General features: G+C 34.6%; 1 protein-coding gene across 3 annotated transcripts in view; it reads left to right on the top strand.

The window, feature by feature from the left end:
• SSBP2 (single stranded DNA binding protein 2) overlaps positions 1-12,180 on the top strand; it is a gene marked incomplete at its 3' end in the record, with an annotated part of 297,670 nt that overhangs the window by 267,162 nt on the left and 18,328 nt on the right. For all 3 annotated transcript variants that reach the window (XM_082651181.1, XM_082651180.1, XM_082651179.1), the window contains exons 11-13: positions 5,513-5,548; positions 7,532-7,586; positions 11,271-11,341. In XM_082651181.1, coding sequence (XP_082507307.1) covers positions 5,513-5,548; positions 7,532-7,586; positions 11,271-11,341 — 162 coding nt within the window. The remainder of the gene's footprint in view (positions 1-5,512; positions 5,549-7,531; positions 7,587-11,270; positions 11,342-12,180) is intronic.

The raw sequence follows: 12,180 nt of genomic DNA, 5'->3' as shown, positions 1-12,180 counted from the left end.
TACTTTTAACTTCCTTCACTCTGAGCATTACAGTACTGGCCTCAGATTCTTACTTGGAAGCTTATTTACAAGTCTACCAACCATTTTTTTTCTTTTTTATGTTTTTCACAAAGAACTGTGCCTTTGGGTTGAACTATAAAGCAAGTTCTAATCATTAAGTAGCAAGCACTTTTATCAAAAATATCTTAATTAGCTTTGTCTGCAGACACTTTTGATTACAAGGTATAGAAAACTAACCAAACTAGGCTCATATTGAAAGAGAATATTACTGGATCGTGTATCTGAAAAGTCCAGATATAAATTTGCTTTGGGGTACATTTGGTTCCAAGTATTCAAATAACATCATCAGACACTGCCTCTATTCATTGCTTACCTTTGTTCCACTCATCTGGCAAGAAGGCCCTGTGAAGCTCCAGATTTATATCCTCACAGCTCCCTGTTGAGTACAAAAGAGCGCAACTCTATCAGTTAAGCACAGGTATTGGGAATAACTAACTGAACTGGATTCACTTAGCTTGGGTACATAGACTCATTCATGAACCAGTCATGTACAATGCTCTATCGGCCAGGCCTAGGTCACACACTCACTTCCTGAGCCCCACCCGAACCACATGGAAAAATAAGGGAGGTATGGTTCAAAGAGAATTCAAGGAATTGTTGGCAAAAGAGGGGATAGGCAGAAACAACAAACGTTCAGTATAGCATTGTATTCATCAACTCACTAGCTGGACAGACAGAAGAGAAAACCCCTTTACGGAAAAATGAGGATCTACTACAATGATTAAGCCTAAGAGAAATACAAATATTTTACTCCAAATAGGCTCTGCCCTGTACAAATAGATGCTCATTTTTTTTAAGAGCATTACAAAATAATAGAATATTTTCAACTTTACACTGACACAGATAATGTTCCCCTTGCGATTTCTGGTGAACTGAATTTCAGTGCTTTTAAGGTAGTTTTGAAATTCACAGTTGACGAAAGCTACTTAGCTAAAATATAAAGCTACTTAGCTAATCTTTTTTTTAATGAAGCCAAAAAACTTCTTGTTATTCTGCTGTTCCCCCTACCACAGCACCAGTCATGGATATTAGGAGTCAGAATATTTGGATTGTTGTCACAGCTCTTGAATTTTCTGTCTAGCTTAACCAGACAATACATATGGCCCTTAATTTTATCATCTGTCAAATAAGAGATTCTTGTTCTATGATTCTGATCTTCTACCTCTCTGGTCTTGCTTATCTTCTACATCTGCATTTTCATCTTTCATTTCATATTAATGGTTATTTTGTGTAGCATATGGGAGAGGGGTGGAGGGATGAGATTAATTACATTGGGAAGAATCTGGTCACTAGAGGTGGAGAAAGGCCTGGACAAAAGTAAAGAGAAAGGGAAATGCAGGCAATGTGTGAGAAAAAATTATTAGATTCTTAGTGGCTGGGAACATAGATTTGGAAGGCAAAGCTGGAAAAAGAAAAATGGGACCATGATGTGTTCAGGGCTCTGAATGCTGAGAAATCTGTAATTATCATCTGTGTGGAACAGAGCTGTGTTTTAGGAAGATAGTATATAAAATGGACACATAGGGAAACAATATTAGGAGAGTATAGTAACAGACCTTATAAAATGTTGTCAGAGCCTAAGGTAAAAGCAGTGGAGAAAGGATGGCCGAGATAAATGTCTCACATAGAATCAAAAATACCTGGTGACTTGTTGGACTTGAGGATAAAGAAAGTGAAGAAGTTGAAGGTGATTTCAAGTCTTTGAACATTATAACATAATGTGTTATAATTTAAATATATAACCTTCAACCTCTGCTGAGTCCTCACTGATGTGTGTGACCAGCAATTTTTTTTAACTCTTCTTTAGTCGCCTGCCTTTCCTGCACTTCTTATCTTTGGCCCCTTCTCTATTAGCTAAACTTGTCTCATATTTTATAGAGGAAAAAAAACAAAACACCATTGACTCAAATTTCTTCAAATTCTACCCTTACCTCCAATATTATAAGACCTTTAATCGTTTTTCTTTCCGCTTGTCTCAGAAATGTTCTCAACGCTAACTGTTTTATCTGTTCTCTTTATTCCATGTCTTGATGTCTCTACATATCTTGCTCATTCATTTTCTAAAGGAGTTTTCATCAATCCCTTTCCATTGGCTGGAACTTTCCCTAACACTGTGCCAATGAACAAAATCCCAAGACAACCTTAAAACCCCCAGTCTTTCACTCCTCTAGAGTTGGGAGGGGGCAACTGATAGAAAACTTCTCTCAACCCTTCCTCAGTCTCAAACCACCATCCAGTGTCTCTCACACATTGATTCCCTCACCACCATTCTCCTGGACAGTGAATTCCTTGATCCTCTTTTCCATTTCATTACTATGTGGTAGTGCAGTGCCTGAAATATAACAGGTGATGGACGAAGATTGATTGAATTGACTTCTCAACTGTTTCAATTCCCATGAAAAGTACTATTCTGAAGGTTACTAGTCACCTTCTACTTACTAACCAAAAATAATGACTTATTTTCTGTCCTCATCATACCTGACCTTTGAAATATTTGATACCTTGGTTTTGTTTAAATGTCTCTTCATTTCTTTTCTCGATTTAAATAATGTGTTTTTTTCCATATTTGTACTAGCATATTCCTTTTTATTATTTATTCTTAGGTGTGTCACAGAAAGGTTGAAAGACTTGAGCCTGACAGAGCTCAAAAATAAGCCCAGTTTAGGCATTTCCTAGCCAAGCTGCCCCAACTCCTTGCTTCTTGAAAGTCTAACTTGCTTGACTTTTTATGAGATATTTTCTCCTGATTTTCCTCCAGTCACATTATCCGCCCTTTCTTAACTAGTAATGTTCTTTAATTCCAATCTTGGGCTTTTTTTTTTTCATTTTAACATTTTCAACTATCACTAAATCTAATCAAATCCTAGATTAAAGTCTCGTGCCCAGCACAAAATGGAAATTTATTCAATTGAAGCTTTATCTCTAGTCCTATCTCCAATGAGTTCTAGACCTCTGTTTCCAAATATCTGTTGATCAGATCTAACTCACTGTCTATTAGTGCTTTCCAATTCGACATGTCAGGTATTCCCCAAACTTGTCCCCCACTTCCTAAATTCCCTATATATAAATTAGTAGCACCATCATCCACCCAGTCAGCAAGTTGGAAACCTTAGAATCACCTTAACTTCTCCCTTCCCTTGTCCACCACACCCAGTTTGTCATCAAGCCCTGCGGAGTACATCTGTGAAAAGTCTGTCAAATTCTCTTACTCCTACTTACCTTGATCAGCCCTGCCTAGAACACTTTTTACCATCTCTTGCCTAGACTTTTTGCAATGGTCTCCTAAATTGTATTCATGTTCCATAATGCCTCTAGAGTTATCTTACTAAAACATAAATTTGAACATGTCTCTCTAAAGCCTGTGACTCCCTATTTCCAACAGCATAAATCCAGTCTGACCATATAGCCTCATCATCTACCACAATCCCCTGTACATCCCACACTGCAACAACTGTGTAAAATCACATATACCATTTCCCTAATAAACCGTGTACTTTCACATTTCTTTTTCAAATGCTGATCCTTCTCTTTGTCTTTCTAATGGACCCCCACCCTCTCTAAGTCCTAGCTGCCCAGCTCAAATAACGTCTTCTATACCCACACAGTACTTCTACCTACATTGTCATATTTTGTTTCTCAGGCTAGGCTGGCAGATGCTGATGTAATTTACAAGAATGCAGGTTCCATAAAGCGCTAGGGATAGGAGCCCAAATCCTCCTTTCTCTTAATGAGGGCAACAAAGACTATGAGGTAGAAACAGTGAGGGTAAGCCAAAATTAAAGAGGAATTGTGATGGGATAAGATTCTGGTTGGAATATAGAATGTTATTTGTGAGTGCCATGAGGAACAAGAAAAATGTCAGTCAGGAAAGTTGTTTAGATCTCTGTGCAAAACCTTTTAGGATGTATTCGTGCTCAGAAATGGAAAAGGGGGGTATATTGGAAAGGAAAGGAAAGACAGTGAGTGTAAATTCCAAAGATCTAAAGAGTGGTTAGATCATATCTTGAAGTTGCTTAAGGGTGACGGTAGGCAATAGAAGCAGAAGAACATGAGCCAGGTGCTAAAGCTGTAAGGAGATGAAAGCTGGAGCCAACAGATAAGTTGGTGATTTGGAGAGGGCAGGTGCACATGTTTAAAATAATAAGCAGAGGATGGATAGTAGATCATGAACTGCAGAGGACCCTAGAGAGCAAAGCTATCTTCATTCACCAAGTCGAGTAAATGTCTACTGCCATAGGGATCCGCATACTCATAGAAGTGATCGTTATCACTAGTGATACTGGACACTCCGGTAACGGCCACCTGCAGTGCTGAGTTTCCCCACAGGTGGACCAACCAGAGGCTCAGACACCTGTGGTCTGTGCTTAAGGCAAAGCAAGGACACCAAACAATGAGGAGAGAGCTTTCAAATAACTCAATATTAAAGTCAAAGGAAAACCATAACTTTGTTGTATTCCTTTCTGCTTACTTTATTGTTTCATATTATTTATGTTTAATTATCAGGAAGGAGTTGGGGTGGAGGGAACATTTAGGTACAGGCATTATAATCTTTTCACCACTCTTAAGGTCCTATTTTGGCCCTGGCTGTCCTACTCCAACAAGACAGTAATTTACTGGCTTTTTTCAGAATAAGGCAAAAATATCTCTTCTGGATGTGCAGAAGGATGTAAGCTAGTGAGCTTGTGTGAAAAAAGAATATTTGGATTTAACTTCTCTATTAATATCCACAGTTAAGGGGTTATTTTTAAATATATGTTTTCCAGTTTTCATTTCTTAAATTATCACAGCAATGTCGTATTAATACCTTCTAATCTCTAGAAAAGAGCTTAGTTAGGAGCTTGATTTGAAGGGAAAGAGGGAATATGTTACCCATATCTGATCCCCACAAATTAGTAGTCTTCGGAGACGTACATTAACAAAATCTTTTGCATTCATTATATTGTTTTCTAGAAGCTAATTAGAAAGGAAAGGGGGGGGGGAAATGAGGTTTATATATCAAGTATTGACTACTGCATGAATATAGTAGCCTGAAACCTGTCTTTAAAAAAAATAATGTATCCCAGAATGCACATAAATTAGAAATTGCATCTGTAAAGGCTACTAATTTGAAAAATTCTGGTTTCTGGTTTTTAGCTGCACAAATATATATCTTTTTAATTACAAAATAAGTGTCATTGTATCAAGCAGTGAGTACAACTGCCCTGAAATCCATATAACTTGAAGCTGTAACTCTATCTAAATTTCTCTTGACTAAAATCCTCTCTTTTTTGTAAATCAAGATAATTCTGCATTTTATTCAGTTTTCTAGCACTCAGACCTATATAAATGCCTTTATCCTTTGTGATAAATTTTAAACCTTGACAAAAGTTAGAAAATAGATTCATTTTAGGTCAGTCTGCATACTGCCACATGAATCAAAATATGTATATTTTTTGTCCTGTTCATGTTCCAGATACCATACTCCTCAGCATCTCCTGGGAATTATGTAGTAAGTACATTTGGGTTTGTTTGCTCATAAGAATTGATGTTATGTTCTATTTGGGCAATGAAATAGTTGTCCAGATGTTAAGAAGAGCCCCTGTGTGTTGGCCAAGAAATGAACATCTGATGTGTATTGAGTTGTTTCGTCTGCCAACCTCAGTGTTGATGTTCATTAGTGAAACAGTTATCAATCTGGCCAAAATTGCCCTGAGTGCTGTGTTTTACTTCAGCATGTTTCTGTAAACCACTGCAATACACTGTCCAATCATGAAGAAAGCCATCCCAGTTATGCAATGATATGCTTGAATTTGCAGTTCTTCAGAATAATCTACACTCCCTCCCCACCCCACTTCCCATACACAAAGTCTAAGAAGACATTAAACTTTCTCCCAATCACAAAGAGAATTAGATAGCAGAATAATGACTAGTAATTTGGGGAAGGAGGGCTAGTTTTCATTCTTAGAAACCGAGACCACTTACTCTTCTTCTTATCACTTAGTACATGTTAAAAACTTCCAATTATTTACATTCGTCAAATTAGCAGGTTTTACATGACCTCTTGAACTTGCAAATGACCTTTTAACCATCATCACATTACATCCTTGCTGTATCTCAAGGCCATCATAAAAGATAATTTGTTTATAATATTTAGAGGGAAATGCCTAACAGAGTAGCAAGGGTAAAACGGTAAAAAGAAGAATCTTTCCTAAAGAACTTTTCAGAGGTGGTGTTTAACCAGAGTAGGAAAAAAGGAGCACTTAGGAAGAAGATCAACGCGCATTTTACACTCCATGGAAACTGTTCTGTGACCATAGCGAAAAGCACACGCTGTTTTGGACCTGTGAACTTAGTGCTCAGTATCCCTTTAAGCTATACAAGCTAAGCAAGTCTAACTTTTTGCACAATCTCTATGAAAGTAAAAAAGTTTGAGTAGGGCTTCCCTGGTGGCGCAGTGGTTGAGAGTCTGCCTGCCAATGCAGGGGACACGGGTTCGTGCCCCGGTCCGGGAAGATCCCACATCCCACATGCCGCAGAGTAGCTAGTCCCGTGAGCCACGGCTGCTGAGCCTGCGCGTCCGGAGCCTGTGCTCCGCAATAAAGAGGACACAACAGGGCAAAAGTTTGAGTAAAACCTATTTTTTCTTAAAGTCAATTAAAAATAGGCTTGATATATATAGTTTTATGAAATTATAGACTTAATTGAAAGTAAATTTAAGCTGTTTAATAAATAGCAATACATATATTATTTGAAATAATTAGTGGGCTATGTCTGTGCACTCCAAATGAAGCAAAAATTTAGCCACTTAATAGTTAATCTGACTACTGTAAGTCTGGACATTCTAAAACTCATTGCCTGAATTATTCATTTTGATTGCATGAAATAACTGAATTGATTTGAGTCACCTAACATCCATTTCAAACTGATTGTGTACCTACAGCCTTAGAAACCCTCTCATCAGTCAGCATTACCTCTCATTTCTAGTTGATGTGATAGCTGAAGGAACAGTGCATCAGAAGTGTTGCAGTTGATGCTGGCAGAAGAAACAGCATCAATGTATTTTTTTAAACATATGAATATCTTTTGATTTTCAGTTGCCTATAAAAACCAGTGATACAAAATGTAAGAAAATTACAGTAAGCTAAATCACAGATACACATGAATGATTTCTATTGTATGGGATTTGTAAAGGCCTTATTAAATGGTTTCTCCTTAACCTCCTTATACCTGATGTCATTAAGCCATGAATCATAAATCAGCGTTACAGGCTCATTGTTTTTGGAAACTTGTCAAAACAATCTCAACATAGTTAAGCTAAATTATATTTTGCATAACATTGAAATGATTGTGCATTCAAAGAAAATAAATTATGGAGAAAATGTATTTCCTCTGCTGTTTTCAAACTGGATTATTATAAAGTCTAACTTCTGTTTTTCCTTATATTGTTTAATGCCGTGCCTTATTTTTACTGAAATTTTGTGTAATTATTTAGGGTCCTCCAGGAGGTGGAGGGCCACCAGGAACACCCATCATGCCTAGTCCAGCAGGTATTGTAATCGAACTAGCCACGTGGGCATTTGATTCTTAGAGTAAAACCACAAAATACAGAAATTGTTATGAAAGAAAGTTAGTAGTATTCTTTACCTCATTGGTGGTTTCACAAGTTGAGTAGAGGTAGCAAGGAGGAAGAAATAGTGTTCTTAAGTAACTATTGTCCAGTTAGTTTAAGCATTTAGAAAACTCCTGTTGTGTACGTAATAGATTTAATCAGAATGAAAACTGTGTTGATCTGTATGAATTGCCCAATAATTTATCTGACTAAAAGTTTGCTTGAGACTGTGGAAAAGATCCAAACCTCACAACTTAAGAAAAATTCTGCATAAGTAACACATGAAATACATGGATCCATTAGGTTTAATACAGCAAATCAGACCCACCATATCTAGCATCTAAGATAGATGTGGACGTGCTTACAATATCATTTATCCTACACGTCTATAGGTATTTATTAGTTAGCTAACCCACTATGTAGTGGGGAAAGTTTTTTAACCTTTTAAACCAAAATACTTTAATATTCCTGGAATCATGTAGTTATTTTAAATATCTCTTTCCTTTGAGACTTTAATACAAACTATTAAATGTGTCTTGAGGCCTCTGATGGTAGCACAGCCCTCCTAGAAAGCTCCTGGCAACATGTAGCAAGAGCCGTGAAAAAGCTCATACCACTTGACACTATAATCCTACTACTATAAATGATTGGAGGTACAATCCAAGAATCATGTAGAATGATGCTCATTTGTTATAGCCAATAGCAAAATAATAGAAACAACCTTCATGCCTAATCCAATTTTAGTGATATTTTTTAATTAATATTTTATGGACTAAAATGTAACCATTAAAATTATTATCAAAGAAATTTTTATGAGAAATATTATTATATTTAAGAATATGAGAAATAATATTATTTCTTATTTCTCATAAATAATATTATTATTTATGAGAAATAAGTGTTCATGATTTAATACAATATGATCACAGTGTTATTTTAAAATATATTACCCTGAACTCTGGGACTTCCCTGATGGTCCAGTGGTTAAGACTCCATGCTTCCACTGTAGAGAGCATGGGTTTGATCCCTGGTTTGGGAACTGAGATCCCGGAAGCCGCACGGCGTGGCCAAAAAAACTAAAATATATTACCCTGAAATCTAAAAAGTAGATAACAAAGAAACAGGCTAAGACTTTGTCAGTTTTAACTTCTGGGTAATGAAATATATGGGAAATTTTTATAATTAGAAAAATTTTTTTATTATGTTGCACTGTTAAATTCGTATGTTCTTACGAATTTGTTGAAATCTAAGATACACAGAAGTTTGAAATTAAATATCATTAATCATACCAATCAATATTTTTAAGTTTTGAATCTTTAATTTAGAAAAAGCATAAATTTGATGATTAATTCAAAATTTTACTTTGCCTCACTAACTCTTTGGAATGTATCATAAATATTTCATGGATCTCTGTCCTCAGAACATCTTCAGTGAAGTGAAACAAAATTCAGTGAAGATAGAAGTATATGAATTGAACATCTTGCCCACATTTGCAATCCTTTTGGTGAAGTTAAGGTTTAATTTATGAAGGTAGCATGTGATTAAATAAATACTTCATTACATACTCAAAGAAAGTTTTTGGAGTAACACTAAACTTTTCAGGTGATAAGTAATCTGATCACTTCTTCCTTTCAAGCCAGAAATTGCCACCAGTATATCTTGCTAGCTTTTCTGCCTATTCTTTTATGTACTTATCCTTTATCACAGTCAGTCCTCTAATATGAAGCCAATATCCCCCACTCTCCAAAAAATAGGTGCCAGAATATCTATTGTAAAGTTTTTTTGTATATAAAAATAAATCAGACATTTTCTAAAAACTACCAACCTTATTCACTCAATGTTTCTTCATTTTCAGATGCAATTATATTTGATTGGTCTTAAAAGCAATAAAGTTTTCTTTCTGCATATTTTTAAACATACAGCCCATTTTCCTTTCAAATTAATTGCTAAAATTAGTAAGTAAAATTAGTAAGGTTAATAAAGGTGAAAACCCATTTGAAGGTTTCCTATGTTTAAAAAACAATTCCAGCTTTTCTGAAAGATACATTTTTATGGGATAGAGTTTATGCCATGAATTGAATCTAAGTTAGTAGATATTTATTACTTATAGTACACAACATGAGTAAGATATGGTCCCTTTCCTCCTCTCAAAGAAATTATAACCTAGTTTGAAGCAGGAGGGAAAAATAAGACAAAATATTAACTATAATGCAAAGCAGAATTCAGTGGTAGAGGAGCACTCACATACTTTTAAGTATCAGGGGAAAACTTCATGGAAGAGGTAGCATTGGCAATGGGCCTTCAATAGTGAGAGTATAATTTCAGTAAGCGGAGACTGTGTAGAGAAGATGCTCAGAGGAAGAAAGAACAAAAATAAGGTGATGGAAAAGGATGATCATATGCAAGAAAGAACAAGTAGCCTGGGTTGACAGGAGTATAGTGTACATAAGGATGTAAAAATAGTTAAGGCCACAAAAGTAGATTAGGAGCTTACTTAGTATAAACAAACAGGTCAACCAGAGGTGGGCATTTCAACTTTCTCAACAATATGATGTATTAATCTAGAAATAAAAAATAATATTTAGGTTTATGGATCACTGTTTACAAACAAAGTATAAATGGCATCTAACCTACTCTAAAATAATAAATTAACGTCTAATAATCACAAAACAAGAGGAAAAGTAATTGCCCATTTCTCACTCTATGGTTATTGCCATGAGAAAGCAAATAAGTTTTATCTTCTGCCTTGAATCAGTACAAAACATTTGAAAAACATCTTTTTCAAAATAGAGGCCTGCAACATTATATTTAAGAACTATATAATTGTGGAAAAATAGAAAAACATTTTATAATTGATAGTGCCTAAATATAAAACATTAAGCCTTTCACTCTAGGCTATACATTATAAACACATATACTCAGAGACTTAATTAGGACTAGCTAATAGACATGAAATGTAAAATGTTACATATATTTATGTGGATATACACTACAGTTACTTTTATTATAATGAATCAAAAATAAAATGAATGAAAAGATTTTTATCAAAAGTTGTACTAGTGGAAGCTGCCTTTTACTTCAAGCAAGCGAATTTTCATTCCAGTTGTATAGTCTCGTTCTAATATCTTTCTGTGGGAACTAAGCCAGGATATTCCACCAGCTTTTATTAATTATTAGCTAAATAAACTGTTTTTTAAATTGGTCTACAAGAAGCCTAAGGAAATAATACGTTAAAAGCTACTAAATCTGAATTTTAAGAGATTTCTGTTATATGTATACATATAAATTGCTTAGAGAAATCAAAAGAGATCATGTTTTTTAAAGAAGAAAAAATTTACAGTAACTCTTTAGACTTTTAAAGTAATATTCCTTTTGATCTGAATTATTCAAGTGATTATTCCTAATATATTAGGTAGATATTCCTAATTTACAACCTCAGAATGATAATTTTTGGGTCAGAAAATGACTTACAGATATTTGTTTCTGAACATTAGTAATGACTATTTCGAGTGCTGTAGCTATATATATGCATAAGTGTCCAGATCATCTTTGATTATTACTTTGTGATGACTTGGGCATAGATTATAATGAAAGATATTAATTCAGTAATATTTTGTTTCAGACTCAACCAACTCTGGAGACAACATGTATACTTTAATGAATGCAGTACCTCCTGGACCTAACAGGCCTAATGTAACTATGCATTTTTTTAAATTTTTGGAATGTATTTGAAGACTCAAGCTCTAAGTACATTCCTTTTCCTTGATACTGTTTAAGCTTTATATTTTATTATCCAGGATCTTACTGGATATCAAAAAATCAAATTCTGTGTTCTGGGTTGGAAAAAAACATAATATATAACATACATAACGAGATTTCATATCAATATAATGGAAATGTAAAACAGAACTTAATTATAAAATGTTGATATGTAGCCTTATTTTATCTCAAATACCTAATAATTAATATTGACTATTTGAAAGTGACAGTTCATGTGTAATCATATGTTCACCTCATTTTACACATCACTAATTTCTTCAGGTGGTTGTTTTTTTTTTCCTGATAAACTTGAAACTAAATTAGGAAGTTGAATATGCCTGTTTTTCTTAAATTTTTGAAACCTGGAGTTTAAATATAGAACTGAAGCAGTTCTACAGAAAGAATTTGAGTGTACTTAATAAAGCATAGGTCATGATTTTTCCATGAACGCGTACAGAAAAATGATATCTATAAGACTACATATTAACAAAAAATATAAGAAAATACAGTTAATACATATATATATATATATATGAATAAAAGGTAGCTCAAATTAAAGAAAAATCAAAACACATATAAAGAATTTCCAAAACTATACCAAAAACTGGGGATGAAATCTTATAATTGAGCTTCCTAGCAAAGGGAAACTTTAAATTGTCCAGTATGTTACGGTACTTGAAATATGGCTAGTCCAGACTGAGATGTGCTGCAGGTATGAAACACACCCTGGATTTTGAGGACTTAATATGAAAAAATATATAAAATAGCTCACT

The sequence above is a fragment of the Grampus griseus genome (genome assembly GCF_964374135.1).
Source record: "Grampus griseus genome assembly, chromosome: 3".
Taxonomy (NCBI): Eukaryota; Metazoa; Chordata; class Mammalia; order Artiodactyla; family Delphinidae; genus Grampus; species Grampus griseus.
Note: the sequence above shows the minus strand (reverse complement) of the source record. Positions and strands in the feature narration are given on the sequence as shown.